The sequence below is a fragment of the Myotis brandtii genome, unplaced genomic scaffold (assembly GCF_000412655.1).
Source record: "Myotis brandtii unplaced genomic scaffold, ASM41265v1 scaffold751, whole genome shotgun sequence".
NCBI classification, from domain to species: Eukaryota; Metazoa; Chordata; class Mammalia; order Chiroptera; family Vespertilionidae; genus Myotis; species Myotis brandtii.
Window position 1 is genome coordinate 117334 of NW_005370994.1, and position 22589 is coordinate 139922.

A 22589-nucleotide genomic window follows, 5' to 3' on the forward strand; every position below is an offset into this window, starting at 1 on the left:
TCACCACCAAACCAGTATTATATGAAATGCTGAAAGGTATCCTTTAAGAAGAGGAAGAAGAAGAAAAAGGTAAAGATAACAATTATGAACAACAAAGTGACAAGAAATACTTATCTATCAACAAGTGATTCTAAAAATCAAGTGAATAAAAAATCTGATGAACAGAATAAACTGGTAAATATAATAGAATTAGGGGCATAGAAAGGGAGTGGAGTGACAATTCTCAGGGGGGAAAGGGGTGTGGGGGTGCTGGAAGAGTCTGGACAAAAATATTACACCTATGGATAAGAAGAGTGGATGAGGGTAAGGGGGGTGGGGTGGAACCAGGTGGAGGGGAGCTATGGGGGGAAAAAAGAGGAACAACTGTAATAATCTGAACAATAAAGATTTAATTTTAAAAAAAGAAGTAATGCATGAGCTTTCTGCAAATGTGTGGCTGTTGTCTATCCACTTCTCAAAACTACCACATGCTCAGCTTCCAGGCGACGTTCTCCTCCTCTGAAGTCCAGAGAACTTGCCATGTGGGTCATCACGGGGCACAGGACACAAAGTCCCCCATTTCCTTCCACTTTCAGCCTGCTCTGGCCCATCTGACTGCAATCTGACAGGCAGAGGCCGTGTCCACACTTCTTTGAGATCTCCTGGACCCCCCGTCAATGCCTGGGGTGTGGAAACCATGACGGGTGTACGCAATCACACAGTCAGATGCAACAGGTGATGGAAGAACTCCCATAGCCATCGGCAAAGGAGTGGGCTCTGCATATAAAATATCTCCAACGTGCATGTTCTAAGCAATGTTTCTAATAAAACTCAAGTGGGTTTCCTGTCTTGCAAAACTGTACCTGCTCTAGTCGTCCAGTATTTACTGAGCACTACTTCCTGCAGAGCACTACTGGGGATTCTGCGCTCCAAGGGCTGACAGACAACACACAGATCTATAACGAATGGGAAAGAAAACTGCAGGGACCTTGAACAGCAGAAATCAGAGGATTCTGAGGACCTGGAACCTGTACTTAAATGACCAGCTCACACAGATGGCTTCGATGTGCCTCCAGTGAAATGTGAAGACCAATTTATACCTGATAATTAGTTTTACTACCTGTATATGCACCTCCTAAAAACTATGGCAGTTGTAACTTTCCTCACTCACTATGCTGATGTAGATCTCCATAGTATCAGCCAACACAAGCATGCAGAAATAGTCCTTATCTTTATGCATAATGGCTAGCATTCATTCATTCAATAGAAATTTACTGAGTGCTATGAAATGTCAGACACTGTTTTAGGTACAGTGGGGCCTTGACTTACGAGTTTAATTCGTTCCATGATGGAGCTCGTAACTCAAATTACTTGTATGTCAAATCAATTTTCACCATTACAATGACACGTGATGCTGGGCTGATGTTGTGGCATTCACTGTGATGTTCGCTGCGCCAACTAGCGTTGGGGTATCTGAAGCTGGCTCGTAACCCGAATTTTAGCTCGCAACTCAAAGCAAAAAATCGGCCGAGAGACGGCTCGTATCTCGAAAAACTCGTTAGTCGGGACACTTGTAAGTCAAGGCCCCACTGTACTTGGATGAATACTTACCAGGTCCAGGCATAGTGCTGAGCACTTTGTATGTGTATCTTGCTTCATTCACCCAACTTCATAAGGTGATTAATATTAGTATTATTTTTTCCACTTGACAGGTGAGGAAACTGAGGCAAAGAGGGGTTAAGTAACTGGCCCAGGATCAGAGCTAGAAAAGTCAGTCTCTCCGTCTCTCTCTCTCTCTCTCTCTCTCTCTCTCTCTCTCTCTCTCTCTCGTCCTAATACCACTTCCTGCATACAAGTGACTAGTTCTCATCTCTGATGACCCAGAGTCCATCTTACCAGTGGAAACAACAGCACAGTATGTATCTGACTCTGGGTAATCCCTCTTCAAGCCCACGTACCGCTGGGGCCAACATCCTAGGCCATCCAGCCATTACCCCCACTCCCAGCAGGGTGGAGGCTCCACTGTGAATGAAGCTTTCGCAGTGTGCGTTCCTGTGTGGGTGCTCCCATGAGCGTGCACTCACAGCCTGCTCCTGACGGTGTCAGATCTCACAGCCTGTGCTTCATGCCTCATGTGGCCGCCAGTCCCCCCGAAAGCAGCTGCTTTAGAAAGTTCAACAAGTCGGTGAATTCTGAAAGGCTGTCTGCTGCTCAGTACCACCAGAGGGTCATAAGGCTGGGAGGAGACCTTTCAACAGAGACCCTGGTAAGAAGTCCGGGAAACCCCAGACACTCAGCATGAACTGAGGTCCAGCCTCATTCATTCCCCTCCCAAGACTCTTCTCTCTCTGTGCCCATTTCATTTCTTTTCCCTTGACTGACCTTTCTTAATCCTCTGTTCATTGGGCAAGTGGATAGCTTGAGGACTGAGAATCACTGAGGAGCTATTTGAAAAAGCTTCCTAGCCAGAGAAATGGTACCTCTCCCTCTCCAGGTCACACTGCAGACCAGCTCCTGGCTCTCACGGCTGGGTTTGAGCATTTTAGCTCACACTCAGCTACCCCACACTGACTGCCTTGATGATTCGCCAGCCCTGTCCCGCTGCACCACACCCCACACCTGTGATATCTCTGATTTCAGAAGGGAGATCTCACAGGTCCCCAGCCTCCACTATTACTGTGTTCACTTCAGAGCTTGTATATTAGAAAGTCAGTAAAAAAGTTGAGCCTGAATCTAATTGAACTTCCAGCTTATAAGAAACACAAGCTAAACAATAGCTCAAGGAAGCAATCCTTAGAGGAACCCTGGCAAGCGATCCAGCTCCTTCAACAAATCAATAGCATGCAGGAAGAGAAGGGGGGACTTAAAAGAGATGTCTTTGATATTGCAGGGGAAACTCTAGATGTCCTTCTAACACGTTAAAATTTTAACCCGATATGTATGTTTAAAAAAAAAGAAAGTATTCTAGTTATAGATGCATACTGAATATTTACAGGTGAAAGGGAGGATGCTTGGATTTTGTGTTAAAATACTTCGGGGAAAGGAGAGGAAAAAGGGGAGGAAAGAGCTAAGTTTAGAAGGGTTGATGAAACCAGACTGGCAGAACGGTGATTTATTATCTTCACTCTCTACTTCTGTGTATTTTTGCAAATTCAAATAAACTCTTTTTCAAGGTCAGGCTCTGGACAAGGAGGTTTCTTTCTTACGAGAAACTAAAAGCCAAAATAAGAACCAAATACCTAAGTTAAAAGAAAAAAGGTTTCCTGGTTGGCAGTGGGTTGGTGATATCACCCGAGTGTCCCCCTGTGGACCTATCACTGCACAAGATGAGAGGGAGAGACCGGAACTGACCAGGAGTCAGACCTGCGCACACCCTCACTGCGAGCCGGGCTCGGACACCTAAAGGAAAGGTTAGTCCTGACAACCAACTGTGTGAGAGGGAGCCCCAGGTGCCCTCCAACATAGCAACCACCTAAGGCACCTGTTGTACTGACAGGGTCCTGTACTTACTTTCTCCATCAGCAACTGGGAAACAGTTGAGCTAAAATTACAGCGAGGACTATGGTGTTCAGAATGTTTCCCCAATGCTTACGCAGGACTTTCTGATGAACACTGCACACGAAGGCAGCTGGACGCTGTCCACTCATATCCCCGAGCCTAATGCTTTACTCAACACGCAGGCAGCACAACTGAGGCTTTGTATCACTTCAAAGCAACGCCTGTTCAGATATCTACGTTGTAAGACCACAGGAATGAAACAAAAATAGGCCCATCTCAGCCTGTCCCCAGGACACACGTGCATGCCATCTGTTGACTCAAACCTTCACACTTAAACCCTGGACCAGTAGTTCCCAACCCAGATCCAACTCCCAAATCTCCTAGGCTAAAGGAACAGAGGGCATTCGCCTACTATGTTTCATATTTCAGATGGTGAGTTAAAAATGTTACATTTGGCCAACCCAGGAAAATGGAGGTTAGTAAAAAACAAAGGTCTGAGTTTGTGGCTAAAATTACGTCACCTCCAAGTAGAACACTGGTTATCTCATGTTTATCAAAAACTGAGGCCAGAAACTATGTTTCAAGGATTATTCAGATGGGACATCAAATGAACTGCCCCTTAAGAAGTGCAGTTTGTTCAGAACACAGAATTGTCTAAAACATGTTATCTTCCGAAGGAGAAACAAATTAGAGTATTCAGCACTGAAATGTGTGAAAGCACTGTCTTAGAATGCACAAAAACCTTTTTGAAGAAGAAAAGGTATCCTTTGATAGGAGGTGTTATCTAACACAGACACAAGTTAATTTTTAAGATTAACTCAAAAATGTAAGTAAAAATGGCAGTGCCCAAAACAAACACTGCAAACCTTTGTACAGAAGAAAAAGTGTACTAAGCATGCGCATATAAAAACTGGATTTCACCGTGGCCTGCAGCAGACCAGCTTAATACCAGAAAATATAGATTCTAGAAATGACCCAAGATGTAAGCAGAGGTGGGAAATCCAAGTGACTGGGCTACCTGGTGATTCTGTGAACATTAAGCATCCCCTTTGTCATCTACCCACCACCAGCTACGCACAGAGGCATGAGTGGCTGAAACAAGGACTGGAACAGCTATTAGGCACGCAGGCTAGTGCAGTGGTCACACGCACAGACTCAGGGGCCGGACTGCCGGGTGGAAAGCCCAGCCCTCCCACTCACTGGCTTGGTAACTTTAAGAAAGGTTTCTGAGCCTCAGCGCATGTACAGGAAGAGCCTGGCCTTTCATTAGCACCCACAACGTTAGTATTCGTAGCAGTGGTGGTGGCGGTGGCCCTCTGAAAAGGCATTCCCGCCACATGGCTCTGACCCCTCTCCACTCTCTCCCCTCCAGCACGCATTCCTCTGGTAATCTGTCCTCTTCCCCCTTCAGCACATCTTTCCTCTCTTGGGGCATTTCAGGCTCATCTACAAGTCACAAACACAGGGGCCTGGGACAAGACCAAAGGGCTCCTGATCCCTGAGAGGAGACAGATTCTCACAATTTGATTTCTCTGAAAACAACTGCAGTGAAAATCCTGATGCCCCAAAAAGTAAATCCCTCCACTGCCTGTTTAAGCTTGAAAGTAACACCTTCAGGACCTCAATGAAAATCATCTGGTGGTCGATTCAAGCTCATTTGGAATGTTAAAGGGGCCCTATTGATCATGGCACCTCCAAGCAGGGAAAGGCTTTTGCAAACCATTTATACACTCACACACCCAGCCCACCCGCCAGGAGATGGTCACAGAAGGCCTGGAGCAGCTGGGGATTGTGTGAAAGGAGGGCGGCTACTCCTTCAGAACTGGAATTGCCAGGAGTCCTGAGTGTGCGAGAAAAGCTGGAAGTTCAGATACATATGTGAGGGCCAGCAAAACACATCTGCAGGATGTAAATGGCCCCAAAGCTGTCAGGTTCCACCCCTTGAGCTGGACAGAGCAGGGGTTCCCACCCGCCATCCTCGAACCCCTGGAGATCACAGACCCACTGCACAATAGTCACCAAATCCAATGGCAGGGATTGGGCAAGGGCCCCAACCAGTCATTGTTCATCGACTGAGTCAATAACGTGCCTTACTCACATAAGAACTACTTTTTTTCCTAATGCAAAAGGACTCTGTGATATTAACGAAAACAAATGTTAGCCCTGGCTGGTGTTGCTCAGTGGATAGAGCGTTGGCCCGCACCCCGAAGGGTCTCAGATTCAATTCCTGGTCAAGGGCATATACCTGGGTTGCAGGTTCAATCCCCGGCCCCGGTCCAGGCGTGTGTGGGAGGAAACCAATCGGATGTGTCTCTCTCACATCCATGTTTCTCTCTCTCCCCATCCCTCCATCCCTTCCACTCTCTCTAAAAATCAATGAAGCCCAGCCGGTGGGGCTCGTGGTTGAGCATCGACCTATGGACAATAAGGTCACAGTTCGATTCCAGTCAGGGCACATGCCCAGGTTGTAGTCTCGATCCCCAGCAGGGGGCGTGCAGGAGATATCCAATCAATGATTCTCTCTATCCCTCTCCCCTCCTCTCTGAAATCAATAAAAATATATTTAAAAATAAAATAAAATAAAAATAAATGAAAAAAAATATCCTCGTGTGAGGATTAACAAAAAACAAACTTTATTCAATTCTGCACTTGATGGCTGAGCCTGGAAGCCCCGTGACGTGCCATGGTCCCTCGGCCCCTCGCAGGCCGGCAGAGGAAGCCAGGCTCCCAAGTCCCAATCAAGTCCCCTCCTCCACCAGGGAGGGTGGACCCTGCCCCCAAGAGTGGCCCAGGAGACTGCCTGGGTGAAACCCAGGATAAATGTGATCAAAACAAAATTCTGAACCAAGTTTTTCACCATCACCTCTTCAAAGTTTCATAAGGGCTGAGAGGTGGCAGCATGAATACCTGCTACCCTGGCCGTACACCGGAACCATATCCTCAGCTGCATTCCAGATGCGGGTCTTCCCGCCTCAGGTGGAGAAGGGACTCATTATCTTGCAAGGCCGGATGACAGTGCAAGTGGAGAACTTGTCTTCCTGCCCCACAACACTCTGATCTCCTGGCCTAGCCATTCCGAATGTCTACACCCCTCTCAACCCTCCTCATGACCTACTTCCTTCTCCCCACCCCCAAACACTGCCTCTGTATGTTCATATGTCCCCTGCATAATCTCCCTTCCATTGGCTCCATTTCCCCAACTAACTGGCTTCATTACAAAAAAAAAAAAAAAGAGTTGCTTCACTTTCCATTCTTACTTCAGTCTGCAGGCATTAGCTAAGATGACGGATGTAAGATGAGAGCACAGAGGTCGTCCACTTGAGAAGCAGAATTGGAAGGACCTGCCCACTCAGTCAAAACAGGGCACTCTGAGGGCAGAGCAGGTGCTGGGAAGTGGGGCATGCATTCCATCCAGGACATCTGCACCGCGGAGCCAAGGCCGCAGATACAGCCGCATACATTGCGCACTGCGGGACTCCAAGGGCAGTAACAGACCAGGGTGCGAGTGGCGCCCTCTGGCGTGTGTAACAGAGAGCCCAGAGAGGCATCAGTGGCTCATCCTAGAGGTACGTGGAAATCTTTCAATTACTCTATCAATTAAGAGTGACTACATAGTTGCCCTGGCTGGTTTTGCTCAGTGGATAGAGCGTTGGCCTGCAGACTCAAGGGCACATGCCCAGGTTGTGGGCCCATTCCCCCATTGGGGGCATGCAGGAGGAAGCCAGTCAGATTTTCTCTCTCATCACTGATGTTTCTATCTCTCTCTCCTCTCCCTTCCTCTCTGAAGTCAATAAAAAAAAATTTTTTTTTAAAGAGTGACTACATGGCCAACTGAGTTTCTCAGACTTGAGTGTGCTTACAAACCCCCTGGCAGCTTACTGAAAATGAGGACTGCCCAGTCCTCCCCAGAAATTCAGAATCCTCAGCTCTAAGGGGGCCTAGGAATGTGCATGTTGTTGTTTTCAACAACCAGCCTCTCCACAAACCCTAGCAAACAAAGTTGAGGCTTAGTGGAAGAAAGACATCATAAGGGCCAAGATTGTGAAACCAAAAGGAAATGTTTCTATTTTATAAAGTTTACCAGTGGCCCGGTGCATGAAATTTGTGCACATTAAAAGGGGATTAATTAGAGGAAATATTTTAATATTGCTATTTGCCCTTTCTCTATAATAGAAGTGTCAGAGGTGAAAGAAAATTAGTAAAATGTATATGAAAATCTTCCTCCTGTCAGAGTCTGGGGTGCACCACGAAACCCAGAGTCAAATCCCTGCCCACCCACGTGCGCCTTGAAATCACGCAAGACCCAGACCCGCATTGGGATAGATCCAGACCCGGCCAGTCCCAACCTTGTCAAGCCCCGCCGGGCGGGGGACATAGCCTCAGGTCCCCTGGCCCAGCGTTGGGGCGGGGAGTGTGGCCTGAGATCCCCCATCAAGCCCCACTGGGAGGGTGGCACAGCCTCAGGTACTCCGTCAAGCCCCACTGGGCAAGGGGAGCAGCCTGAGGTCCCCCGGCCCAGCACTGGGGTGGGGGCACACCTTGAAGTTCCCCATCAAGCCCTGCTGGGCGGGAGGCGCAACCTGAGGTCCCCTGCCAAGCCCCGCCAGATGGGGGCATGGCCTCAGGTCCCCCAGCCCAGTGCCAGGGCGGGGGGTGTGGCCTGAGGTACCCCAGCCTGGCACCAGGGTGGGGGGGTGCACCTTTAGGTCCCCCATCAAGCCCCACTAGGAGGGGGGCACAGCCTCAGGTCCCTGCTGATTGCTCGTTAAGGCTCGTTATGGGAACTTGGCCTCCGCTGTGGGCGCCGCCATCTTTGTGGCGAGTGATGGTCAATTTGCATATTCACTTTATTATATAGGATTCCTTCCATCTCAGCTGTATTTTATGAAGAATATTGTTTCTGGCCCTGGCCCGCTTGACTCAGGGTTAGAGTGTCAGCCCAGAGACTAAAGGGTTGGGGGTTCAATTCCCAGTCAAAGGCATGTACCTTGGTTGCAGGTTCGATACCCGGCCCCAGTTGGGGCACATGCAAGAGGCAACAAATTGATGTGTCTCTCTCACATCGATATTTCTCTCTCTCTCTCTCTCTCTCTCTCTCTCTCTCTCTCTCTCTCTCTCCTCTCCCCACTCCCTCCCTTTTACTTTCTCTAAAAGTCAATGCAAAAATCCTTGGGTGAGGATAAAAAAAGAATATTGTTTCTGTAGACCATTAATGATGGTACTCACATGAAATCCATGAAGCAGCTGCCACTAGAAAGCCCACCCTGCCTGGGCCTGTTTAAGAGCATGCAGACAGTTGCCCTAGACTCTGAAATGAAATAGCTGTTCTGACAGTATGTTAAGTTTACACCACCATTTGCCAAGTCAGAGGAAGTCCACATCCTAGCTGGTAAACGCACCTCCTCCCTACATACCAGCTTGGCAGCCACTCAGACACATACCTTATGCTCCTCCTTCATCACCTGTTCAATGAGTTCGGATTTCACTGGAGGCTTGGAATACTGGCCTGAGAGAAGGCCATGTCCTAACTTAGTCCTGGACGGGAGGGAGGAACAAAACAAAAGGTCATTGTTGTTTCCCTTCAGAGATGTTACAATTATCTGCGAATTTCAGTAAGTGCAGCTACTTTCAGACCAACTGCTTTATCTCCATTCCTCACAAATAACTTATTCATTCGATTCTACTTGATACTGATTCCATTTTCAAATTTTCCTCAGTACTTTATAGATCATTTTTATTAATTTCTTTCTTCTTGTAAAAGTAACATGTGCTCATTTTTGAACACTTTTAAAAATATATAAATAGCCCACGTGGCATGGCTCAGTGGTTGAGCATTGACTTATGAACCAGAAGATTATGGTTTGGTTCCCGGTCAGGGCACATGCCTGGGTTGTGGGATCGATCCCCAGTAGGGGGTGTGCCGGAGGCAGCCAATCAATGATTCTCATCATTGATGTTTCTATCTCTCTCCCTCTTCTTTCCTCTCTGAAATCAATAAAACACATATTTTTTAAAAATACATAAAATAAAGAGAACTGCCTTTAATTCTGCAAATAGAACTACTACGAACACTTTATTGGAGACTTTTCTTAAAAATTATAATGAAGCACTTACATCTGTGTGTTGAAATCTTGTGTTGGATCTAAAGGCGAATAGTCAAATATTCTGGGAAGATTTCCTACATACCTAGGAAATGAGAAGCGACAGTCAAAACATAGAACGGAGCCATGAACTGAACCAAAATAAGCCGTCATCCTGCTGAAGACCTCACCATTCAGTCAAAATTAAATCATCCACCCGAAGAATAGTGTTTCCTGAGTGCATGCAGCCATATGCATGGACCTCCCTAAACTGTGTGTGCTCCCATCAGTGCATCTCAACCCTGGGTGTGAGTTAGAATCCCAAAGAGTTTCTTTAAAAATGCAAGGTTCTGCCCGGTCGGCGTGGCTCAGTGGTTGAGCATCGATCTATGAACCAGGAGGTCTCGGTTCGATTCCCAGTCAGGGCACGTAGCCTGGTTGCAGGCTCGATCCCCAGTGTGGGGAGTGCAGAGAATCAATCAATGATTCTCTCTCATCATTAATGTTTCCATCTCTCTCTTCCTCTCTGAAATCAATAAAAATATATTTTTTTTTAAAAAAATACAAGGTTCTGAGTTCACTGTCTGAGACTGAGGTCTGGGATTTGGAATCTTTTACAAGTTCCCCAAGCAATTCTAACACGTGGCTGGAGTCAGGAACCACCAGTTTATGCCATCCCAGCTGCCATCTCAAATACCAATAAGGTTGGGAATCGCTCCGGTCGTGCCAAAATGACTAATATGATAATGTCGGTGACAACGATCATTTCCTGAGGGTTTCCTATGTTACCTGGTTGGGTCTTCACTACAACCATATAAGGAAGTGATTAGTATCAGTACCCCATTTGAGAGATGAGAAACTGGGGTGCAAATCCGTTAGGTCCCCCAGGGAGGGAATGATGGAGCCCAGCATGGACCCAGGCTGCCTGGCTCAAGCTGTGCCCTGAACCACCCTTCCAACTGTGCCTGCCCGTCCACGGACCCTGTAGCATCCACGGCCCCTCCTCCTGACCAGCTTATCCTGACAGCAGTGCTACCTTCACCCCGGCTCTCACCCTGTCTGTGGCGCCCTGAGCGAAGCCTAAGGAAGAAAACGGCCACAGACAGCTCCCCTGCCCCTCGCTGTGGCAGGATGAGGGCAGCCGGGTATGCACAGGTAGGAAGCGCCCTACATCACTGCCTCCCAAATTGCCTTCCCTGAAGAGCCAGCCTTTTTATTTTTCCAACTCACGCAGGTGATGCATTTAAAAAAAGACAATAAAAACAAATTATTAGAAAAACAAACTGCCACTGACAAAACGGCCATGTCACAGGGCTACAAAAATCGCTCAGCGCTTGCTCCCTGCCCATTTCCAGTCTTGTCTCGTCGCAGAGCCCTGGCCAGCAGTGTGAGGACCAGTGCCAGTCTGGGAATCACACTTTGAGTGGCAAAGAAATGAAAAGCTGAAATCCTCTAAGACACGCCACTGACCAGAAGGGCAGCAACGGCCAAACAGATCACTGAGTCTCTCCCAGCGCGTCTATGGGAAGGGATCTGGCAGGCTTGCTGTGAGGTTGCATGATAAACTTTTTCTTGGCATAGAGGGTGACAGTCTAATAATGCAAGCCATAATCAGTATGACAAATTCCTGGGGCAGGGGGAGGGGGGTGTTAGTTTACAAAGCTCACTTTATCTCATCTGATCTCCATAATGCTTGGCCAGGGTTCCCACCCAGTTTCAGTGCAAGAAGTCACACCACAGCCCAGCGGCGTGGCTCAGGGTTGAGCGCCGACCTATGAACCAGGAGGTCACAGTTCGATTCCCGGTCAGGGCACAGGGACTCAATCCCCAGTGTGGAGTGTGCAGGAGGCAGCCAATCAGTGATTCTCTCTCATCATTGATGTTTCTATCTCTCTCCCTCTCCCTTCCTCTCTGAAATCAAGAAAAATATAGTAAAGAAAAAAAAGAAGTCACACTACAGATAGCATGGCGAGATGGCCTGCAGCTGATGAAGACGGGCTTTGCGGCACACCGGGCCAGGGCAGCAATGGGCCCGGGCTGCGGGGACACTCACGCTCTCTGGAACTCGGGGATGCTGAAGATGGCCTGCATGACGGAGCTGAGGTAGCAGCTGTTGCCCAGGTTCTTGAGCCCCGTGTACCCGGGGCCATACATGGGCTTCAGCTTCGTCCCCGTCTCCTGGATCACTTCCCACTCGCTGACCCGCGGCTTGATGTCATTGTCCCGGAGCCCGTTCTCTGTCTGGGGCAAAGTCAGTGAAGAAAAACAACTTTAGCTGTGATCATCGTTGGATGCCCCGTGAATTATTTCTAACAGCAATGGTGTTTCCGCCTCTTTTTCCCCCAACTAAGCAGAAGAATAAAACCTAATTAAAAGAGACTGAGATGGTGATGGTTGCACAACAATGGAAATATACTTAATGCCAAAAAATGGTTAAAATAGTAAATTTTATGTGGTCTATCTTTCTGCAATAAAAAATAAATAAAAGTCAGAGTGACTGAAAAGAAAGGAGATAAGAGGAGGAAGAAAGACAAATAGGAATCAGAAAAAAAAAAAAGCAAGTAGAATAATTTCAGGAGAGGATAAAACACAGCCCAGCAAACAGCTGGAGAGGAAAAGAGACAGAAAACTTGGGGCTTGGGAGTGCTTCGACCCAGGAGGAAGGCTTACAGAAGAGCAGAGAAAGCAAATTAACACGTGACACGAGTGAGAAGGAGGAGATGGGAGAACATGAGGAGAGGGAGCCGGCCTGGGCTGCAAGGAAAGGGCTAAGCCAGAGCACACACATTTCAATAGCTCCTCCCAGGGACTAACGTCACAGTCCTGACAGCAGCGTGGAAACACGATATTAAATGAAGTAAAGCTCTTCCATCAACAATAATACATTGGCTTATTCTTTCCCTCCCCCAGATGCTCTGCTTCCCTTCCTGAAGTTAATTAAAGTGATACTGGTCACAGATAATTTTAAAGGTCATCTCCTGTACCGTCTCCCTTTAGTGAACAGAGTGATTCATGCAACTCTCCATCCATGGAGATTTTGCATGTAAACTCCAACTAAACAAAATGGTACTTGACAAGTTGCCATTTTTATTATAACATTAAAAAGTCCAAGCTGGCAACCAAAAGAAAATGCCAATGAATTACATTCAAGAAGTAAATGCAAACACTGAAACCTGTAAAATGAAGATTCATGTTAGAGAAATTATATATTAAATAAAACAGACAGTTCCCTCCCCACAAGATGGGAACAGAGACAAAAGCAGACGTTCTCACCCCATGCATATGAAGCATATCGATTCCAAAATGCGCTAAGTGCTTGGCCAAGTGAGGATCCGTAACAGGTTCCTCTTCTTGAAACGAATAAACATCTAGAGAAGAGAAAACAAGCTGTAATCAAGTCATTCAATATTCAGCATATATTTACTGAGCTCCTACTATGCGCCTGGCTTGGGATATATTAATGAACAAAACAAAAACCTTCGGTAAATTACACTCAACTGGAAAAAGACAGATGATGAGCAACAAACATAATAAGTAGGTATTCTTTGTAAATGTGCCCATATATCAATTCCTGTGACATTTCAGGACTATAAAAAGGTTTCCTGAAAGAGCAGTGTCTGAAGTTAAAATACTTTAAAATTCGACAAACATAAATGCCTAACATTTGACTTTTCTAACCAAAACCACAGTCACAGTACTCTAAGTTCAGGAGGAATGAAGGGTGAGAGAGGAGAAGGGTGGCACTGTGTGCCCACAGCAGGGAGAATCTATGGGGGAACACAGGCCCTCAGTGGCAGCTGAAAGGCTGACTTGGGGTGTAAGGTCCAGGACAAAACACAATTCTGCCTTGGAACCTCTATCGTCTCAGGCCTATCAGCTCACCAACTTCCACCTGCCACCTGCCCCCCTTCCCTTCTGTCCCACATCGGGGTCCACACCCCACGTGCACCCTGGGCACACACAGAAGATGACAATGCGTTTGGCACAGCAGGGTAGCTCAAGGGTCCCCCTCCCCCCTGCCCCAGGGCCTGAGGGATGGGCATCTTGGCCTACTGGTAACCCATCTGTGGGGTACTAGTGCTGGGGAGCTGTGCTGAGCTGGGAGGCTTCTCTCCTAATATTCCACCTGATGATATTTCAGCTTCAGATGGAACCTGGCTTCTCAATGGGTACAGAATCCGGGCCTTACCCCGGACCAGCGGACTGAGAATCTGCATTTTCATACGATCCCAGATGCTATCTGACCACTGCCTTCTCTGTCCTCACACTGCAGGGCAATGTGGGAGGGGAACAGCTTCAGGCCCATTGTGCAAATGAGGAAAAGGGGTTCCGAAAGGTGACATCATTTGCCTCAAACCCCACAGGGGGCCCAGAATCCAGGTACTCTGACTCCTGGCCCCGTCCTTTTTCTCTGCACCAGCCTATTTCCTGAAATCTCTCAGGAGACCAGCACACTTGGTGAAGCGCCATCCTAGGCCCTCAATAGCAATGGAGAGACAAAAGCCACAGTTTCTTCACTCCTGAATTTGAAGAATAAAATGTATTACAAGGGAAATAGACATAAAGATATCATTCTGTAGAAAAGTAAAAGATAGACTGTCCAAGGAGTTTCCTGCTCTTTGGAATGTCACCAGGAGAAGAAAAAGTAATACACGGAAACTGTGGTGACCCTTTGGCCCAAATCCAGGTACATGGAGATTCACTGTCACCAAATACATGGAGATTCTATTATTAACTAGAAGCCTGGTGCACGAATGTGTGCACAGATGGGGTCAAGACAGCCCACCTCAATCGGGGCCAATCGGGCCAGGCCGGCTGGAGGAAAGGGCCGTGGGCGATTGGCCGGCCCGCACCGCCTCCTGGTCGAACTCCCAGTCGAAGGGACAATTTGTATATTAGCCTTTTATTGTATAGGATTGATTAAACATTGTATAGCTTTTTCTTCTATTCCTCTTTCCCTAGAGGCCCATTTAAATTTGTGGGTAATAGCTTTCATTTATATCCTTTTTAAAAATATAATTCAGTGCTTGAAAGCAAAAACAAAAGACCAAACCCCAACCCAATTAAGAAAACACTTCCAAAAAGTTTAAATACTAAAAACATCAACAAAATATTTGAACTAATAACTTGAAACAAATACAACAATATTTTTCATCTATGACAAATGACAGAAAAATGTCACTCAAATACTGGCTGGGAGGTGAAAAGGACATTCCCTGGGTACTTTCACTTGAGTTATTATGAACTAGTGGGGTTGTTTTGAAGACTTAAGACTTTAAGCCTCTCATTATCAGAGATCTGTTAGAAAATAATAAAATTGCTAGGACTGCACCATTGACATTAGCCCAGAGTTTTGGATTAGGCAAAAATCACAGAGCTATTAGGATAATGACTACCCCACTAGACTCATGCCACATAGAGAAAGTAATGTTTCCTATCTCCAGTCATTAATTGCTCCAAAGATACAACATGATTCAGTCAGACACTATAGTAATTTCTTACTCCACAAGTATAACAGTATACCACACACATGGTGCTCAGGTGCTGCTGTCCAAGGTGACCACCATTCAACATAGTTCCAGGGTCTTGTGAAAAATGCTACGGTGGAGCAGTACAAGGAGGGGCACAAGCCAGATCCAAACTAAAATGAAGTCATCAATCCTTGATTCCAAACCCTCCGGCTGCCAGGAACTCAAAGAAGCTTACGTCCAGGTCAAGAGTTAAGTTGATCAAAGAAGACCGCCTTAAGAATCTATGGAGCGGGTGAAGCGGCCAGTGGGATAGGCATTTTCACAGCTGCCTTGGGCATCTCTGGAAGACTCTTTCCCAACCATCCAGGGCACTGAGGCATGTTCTTGAGTAAACTAGTTTCCATGATGGAAGATAAATACACCCTCTCCTTCCTCCACCCCTTCTCACTCCCTTCCCACCAAGCACCTCTTCCTTGCTTTGCCAAACCAATGTCTCTTCCCGCAAAGGAAAGCTTCTTGTTTGTTTGTTTGGTGATCTGTTTGTTTCCTGGTTTGTTTGTTGTGGTACCCATGGGGACCCAGAGTGGAATTTGGCATGGGTCCATTTTTATTACCCATGCCACCACAACGGCCTCGCCTGGGGGATCAGGGCTTCTTGGAAGAGCTCATTCTAAGTTGAGACCTCAAGATGAGTAGGAGTTTGTCACTGAACAGGTATATCCTTAGAGGGGAGAAGGAAATCAGCATGAGCAGATCACGCTACCATTAAATAGTTGAGTCCACAACCTGCTAGGATTCCATGTTTACTAAACAGTATTCTAAATATAATTCAGCTTCCCACAGGGAAGGAATGTACTGGTCAAGCAAGCAGTTAGGCCAGTTATAAACTAAAAAATAAAGTCTGAATTTGAGACTTTGTCTCTTGTGAATTGAATCAGCCTCAACTAGCTTAGCAAGTGTGGAATATGGGACCCTCAGCTGTGGTACCTTCACCAGAAGGTGGCCACCCTGTCCCCAAGGGCACCATGCCCACCGGGGCCTCAGGGTACACAGGTTCACCATATGATATTTAAGGAAACTTTAAGCATGTTTCCATTAACTTATTTGGCTTTTAAATAAACAGTGTTATAGTTAGCAATCTATTAAACACAGATTTAAAAGAAACTAAAACAGAACTGATGCATCACATGCACTTGTATGAAATGATAATTAGGCTGAAAATAGTCATTTGTGCTAAAACCAAGTCTGCACAAGATAAGCAGGAATTAAATCCTGATCTTTTTTTCAAAAAGTGAACATTATTTCAGCTAAATGAATTTGAGAACCCTCACCACAGGGTGTATGATTCACACTGCTAATGTCAGTGTTGTGCTCATCTATGACTGAAATGGGAGTAATTTATTCAAATATTGTCAATTATATAATAAAGGTAACCTTAAAAGTTCTTCCTCTAAAAAAAAATTAACTAGCCCAGCTGGTGTGGCTTAGTGATTGAGCATCAAGCAATGAACCAGAAGGTCATGGTTCGATTCCTGGTCAGGGCACATGCCCAGGTTGCAGGCTCCATCCCCAGTAGGAGGCGTGCAGGAGGCAGCCTATCAATGATTCTCTATTATCATTGATGTTTCTATCTCTCCCTTTCCCTTCCTCTTTGAAGTCAATAAAAATATAATTTTTTTAATTTTAACTATGTCAGATAATGGGTTAATATTCTTTTTATTCATATTTTAGTTGTTATTGATTGATTGGAGAGAAACATCAATTTTTTGTTGTTCCACTTATTTATGCATTCATTTGTTGATTCTTGTATGTGCCCTAACTGAAGATCACACCCACAACCTTGGTGTATTTGGAAAATGCTCTAACCAACCAAGCTACCCAGCTATGGCTCAGCCCTGTGAAAAAGGGGGGGAAAAAGTCAATATTCTTTTTTTTTTTAATATATTTTATTGATTTTTTACATAGAGGAAGGGAGAGGGAGGGATAGAGAGTTAGAAACATCGATGAGAGAGAAACATCAATCAGCTGCCTCCTGCACACCCCCTAACTGGGGATGTGCCTGCAACCAAGGTACATGCCCTTGACCGGAATCGAACCTGGGACCCTTGAGTCCGCAGGCCGACGCTCTATCCACTGAGTCAAACCGGTCAGGGCAAGTCAATATTCTTAATAGCTAAAGTTTTTTTAAACCAATAAAAAAACGCCTACACATAAACCTATTAGAAAATCAGCCTAAGAAATTCACAAAAATTACTATGAATGGCCAAGAGTACTATAAAAAATGTTCAGCCTCACTAGTAAAGCAAATTAAAACAAGATAACAGATTAGCAAAGGTTTTGAAAATTTTTGAATACCCCAAGTTGTCCAAGATTTGGTAAAATGGGTATTCTCATACACTGGGGGAGGAAACATAAATTACTACAACTGTGTAAAAAAGAAACTCAGCAACTGAAAAATTAAGTTTCAGTCCTTTGTTCGTCGGAATTTATCATAAAAAATAAATAATTAGACAAACACCCAAAGATTTGTATATGCACAAGGATGTTCATCAGAATAGCACAAAAATTATAACACACAGGGGAAGAGTGAAATGATTTATGGAACTATCCTAGGATATTGATGAGCATCTCATGACATGAAAAACATAATTTAAAGTTAAAAGAGAAAAATAAGATATGAAGCTTTATACCGTGTAATTCAAGTTTTGTAAAAATAGGGGTTGGGCAGGGGGCAATTTGTATAAAAACTAATCAAGGCTTTAGAAAAGGGAAAAAAAGACTTAAAGAAAATACCCTAATTGTTAGAAGTGATTTGTCTGGCAAGTGTATTACTAGTGATTTTATTTACTTCCCTACACTTTTCTCTGTTTTCTAAATATGTTTCACTGAACATCTGCTTCTTGAATAATCAAGGGTCAAATATAAACTCCCCTTCCTCAAAGGAAAAGGAAAAAAATTTCAGATGCACTCTAAATTGCAGTTTAAAAATAAGCTTCCTTCTAGAAAAAAAAGTTTTGAAAAATTAAAGATGCAAAGAAAATAGAATTAACCTTTGCCTTTATTTTTGGCACACATTTAAATAAAATCTATTTTTATTATTTTTAATATATTTTTATTGATTTTAGAGAGGAAGGGAGAGGGAGAGAAAGATAGGAACATCAATGATGAGAGAAAATCATTAATCAGCTACCACAACCCAGGCATGTGCCCTGACCAGGAATCGAACTGTGACCTCCTACTTCAGTGATGGCGAACCTTTTGAGCTCGGCGTGTCAGCATTTTGAAAAACCCTAACTTAACTCTGGTGCCGTGTCACATATAGAAATTTTTTGATATTTGCAACCATAGTAAAACAAAGACTTATATTTTTGATATTTATTTTATATATTTAAATGCCATTTAACAAAGAAAAATCAACCAAAAAAATGAGTTCGCGTGTCACCTGTGACACGCGTGTCATAGGTTCGCCATCACTGTCCTAGTTCATAGGTTGATGCTCAACCACTAAGCCATGCCAACCGGGCCAAATAAAATCTAATTATTTAAATACTTATATGCCATTTGGTTCATTTAACAAAAGTGTGTGTGCCTACTATGTATAAGATTTTGTATGGAACCCAAAGATAAGTAAGAAATAGCCCAGCCTTCAAACAACTAAAACTGTATAACTAAGACATGTACACCAACATTTGTAGTCTTGGACAGGCTGTATCAAAGCACTACATAAGACAGCACAGAAAGTAGAAACATCTGAATTATTATCTCCTTATAATTTCATCCAATAGGATGCCTACATTACAAACCCTTCTCTCTGTGGTCCCATAAAAAGATGATGATGGTTGCCATATACAGCAGTCATTCAACACAGCAATGAGCATCAAACACTTGGCTGGAGCCCTAGTCCAGCACATATCCTGAACTTTCTCTTCAGATCCTGGAAGCCTAAGCATTTGACCTGGCTTGTGTAGGGTTCTGTTTGCTTGGGGGAATGGGGGATGGGGGAGTGTTTGGCATCAGCACCTGCCAGGGCTGACCAGCAGACCCTGAGTGACGGATGAATGGATTAGTCTGACACACGTTTCTGTGAAAGAGAGGCTAAGGGACTGCCTAGCTATAGGAACCAAGCAGCCCTGTTCACCTGCCTCCTTAGGCTTTTATTGTAGCAACAGCTTGAACTAAAATTAATCTCTAGATCAGGGGTGGGCAAACTTTTTGACTCGAGGGCCACAATGGGTTCTTAAACTGGACCGGAGGGCCGGAACAAAAGCATGGATGGAGTGTTTGTGTGAACTAATATAAATTCAAAGTAAACATCATTACATAAAACCTGGGGGCGACTTGTTTGGAAAAGTCAAGGCAGGGGCTGCCACCTTCGGCAAAGTTCCCCTAGAGGCCCCCAACCTTTCGGAGAATCCTCCTTACAGACTTTCCAACCAAGTCCCATGCTTCCCCACAAGCACCTAGGCCTCTTACAGCTACTTTTCTCTAATGAGTTAAAATAAGTCCTCTAACTTGAGAAAATGATCCAAAATGCAAATCCAAAGAATCTTGACATGACCTAACTGCCAGCCTCAGTGATAAAACAAGTGATAAATGAAACCAGTTCAATGAAAAGGTTGACCAGAGCACATGTAGTGAGCCCATCCTAGCCAGTTACTCAGAGGCAGGCTAATTCTGAAAGAGAGCAGAGAAAAGACACATATCTTTATATTGCTCCTAAAAACTCATCTTAACCTTAACATAAAGAAGAAATGGACTCTCAAGCCTGGGCAGATGGAGAAAATGGCCCTAGATGTTGACCCAGACCTGTGCTTAATAACTATTTTCAATGGTGCTTAGATGATGGATGGGTCTTACGGCCACTGCTCAATATTTGAGTTGCTCATTACTGATCATGATGCAATTTCCTTTTTCCTCACAAATGGTAGAGGGAATTAACTGTATAATCATGGCCAAAAGTATTGTTTTAAAGGATACTGTGTGAGACCATAAAGAAAAAAACAATTCTGAAGCTGACGGTATAAATAGGGAGTAATTCAACTCCTCACTGCACGTGAACCACCGCTGCCAGAGAGCGGCAGGGACTCTGAACACACAGTATCCATCCTTTCAAACCCATCTTCTCCATAATGAACCTACTTGTTCCTAAAAGAATGAATTCTAGGGCTTCCCCAACTATTCTAACACTGGGTTTGATTGTGCACTTTTGCTTCACAAGTACCTGGTTCCTGCTTCTCCCCTCTAAGCCAAGAGACACAGAAAGACAATAACCAAAGCAGCTAGCTTTTATTAACACCTTACTGCGTGCACTGAGCTAAAAGCTGATGCACCTTAACAATCCTGTGAGGGAGGTACCATGGTTATCTTCAAGATGAGGAACCTGACACTTAGAAGGATTTGAAAACTCCCCCAAGACATCACAGCGAATAAGAGGCAGAATCAGGATTCAAACCTGAGCTGTCGGAATCTAGAGCCTACACTCTCCAACCATTGGATTAAGACATTGCTCAAATCTAGGAGGGAGCCACTGCCGGTTCCCAGAGTCGAACAGGCACACTCACCTGCCCCGTCAGGAGTGATGGTTCCCAGTTTCACAGCGAGAGGGTAGCCCATGTCTCTGTAATGCTCCAGGGCATGCCCGTTGCCCCCAGAGCTGTCAAAGAACCACTTCCCACACAGGACGGAGCCATCGGTGAGGTTCAACCAGAGGTTTTCCCGCAGGTCACATCTGGCACACTTCCAACCACTGGAAAGTCATTGGAGAACAGTTAGTACAGCTGGAATGCAAGGCATAATTAGAAAATCAACAGTGCCTCAAGAAGAAACAAGCCTGGCTGGTGTGACTCAGTGGTTGGCGTCGACCTATGCACCAGGAGGTCACGCGTTCAATTCCCGGTCAGGGCACATGCCTGGGTTGCAGGCTTGATTCCCCAGTGGGAACATGTGGGAGACAGCTGATCAATGATTCTCGTTCATCATTGATGTTTCTATCTCTCTCTCCCTCTCCCTTCCTCTCTGAAATCAATAAAAATATATTTTTTAAAAAGAAGGAAGGAGTGCCTCAAGCTGGGGCCACAGTAAACAATCAGTGGAATAATCTGAGTCACTCCCAGAGCAGCAGGACCCCACAGTACCCTGCCTGCCACCCAGATGGGGACCAGCTCCTCCCTCTCCTCCGAGATGGCTCTTGGACTTTAGAAAACTAACACAGAACCCGAGGACAGAAGGGGAGGTCACTTCCTTAAAATTCCCATGTGAGGGACAGAGGAGCTTGAATACGTTTAAAGCATTAAGGATTCCATGTATATAAACACCTAAATTTCAAAAGCATTAACTACACCTAAGAAAAATAGTTTAAACAAAACCCTACTACATGGCAAATTAAATTAAGTAGAAGGAAAATCACCCTAACGCAGTGGTTCTCAACGTTGGCTGCTCATTATAATCACCTGGGAATCTTTTTAAAATCCTGATTTCTGGGCCTCATTCTCCGGAAATTCTGTTTCTTTGTTATGGGGTGGGGCCACAACATTAGGGCCTAACAGAAGGTTAAATATCGGGTATGTGCCAGGGACTTACCGAAACTCTATCATTGAATTCTAATGAACACCCTCAGCATCAGTATTACCATCCCCACTGTGAACAGGAGAAACTGAGGTATCATGCCTGTGCTAAGACTACACAGAATGGGACTGCAGTGCAGTTAGGGTTCAACAAGACTGGACACGTTCCTAATCTGCTCTTTCCTTCTAGCACCTGCCTCTGGAAACACAGCAGCACCTAGGAGATGCTCAAGTGGCCCAGAGAGCATTCCAGACAAATATGTGACAACCAAAGACTACTTTAAGTTGGGTTCCCCAAGAAGCAGAGTCTGAGACAAAAATATGAATGCAAATGGCTTGTTTGGGAGGTGATCCCAGGAAGCATCACAGGGAAGTGAGACGAGAAAGGGCAGGAGGCTGCCACGAGCAATGGGGGCCCAGGCCAGCTGGGGAACCCTGGAGGCAGTTATCCCACCTGAGTGGGGATCTGGGGTATTTGTCCAGCCACTCCACAGGCACTGGCTGAGAGCTGATCCAGGAGGACAGGAGGGAGCATTAACTCCATAGCATCTCTGACTGTCCCATCACGAGCCTACCTGGTTTCGGCAAGCAGAGAAAGCCCTCAAGCAAAGAGTTGCAGGTGGTTGCAACTGGGAGCATTAGGGCGGGGACAGACTCAGGGGTATGGGCTGGCCATATTCAGTATCTACTACTAAGGTACAGATAATTTTGTTATTTTTTTATAATTTCATTTTTATTTTTATTAGAGAACGTGCAAGAGACACAGAGAGAGAAACATCAATGTGAGAGAGACACATCGATTGGTTGCCTCCTGCATGTGCCCCAACGGGATCAAGCCTGCAACCAAGGTATGTGCCCTTGACCAAAATCAAACCCAGAACCATTTAGTCCATAGGCCGGCACTCTATCCACTGAGCCAAACCAGGTAGATAATTTTAGAGAGGTTTTTTTTAATTGATTTTTTTTGGGGGGGGGGGGGAGAAAGGGGGAGGGGGAGG

At 45.3% G+C, this 22589-nt stretch overlaps 1 protein-coding gene across 1 annotated transcript in view; it reads right to left on the bottom strand.

The window, feature by feature from the left end:
* The window catches only part of USP13 (ubiquitin specific peptidase 13 (isopeptidase T-3)), an 86801-nt gene that overhangs the window by 47850 nt on the left and 16362 nt on the right, over window positions 1–22589 (bottom strand). Inside the window, exons 5-9 of the mRNA XM_014530621.1 lie at window positions 20590–20774; window positions 12831–12925; window positions 11611–11798; window positions 9592–9663; window positions 8919–9012 (exon numbers count right to left, since the gene is read on the bottom strand). Of these exons, the coding sequence (XP_014386107.1) occupies window positions 8919–9012; window positions 9592–9663; window positions 11611–11798; window positions 12831–12925; window positions 20590–20774 (634 nt within the window). The remainder of the gene's footprint in view (window positions 1–8918; window positions 9013–9591; window positions 9664–11610; window positions 11799–12830; window positions 12926–20589; window positions 20775–22589) is intronic.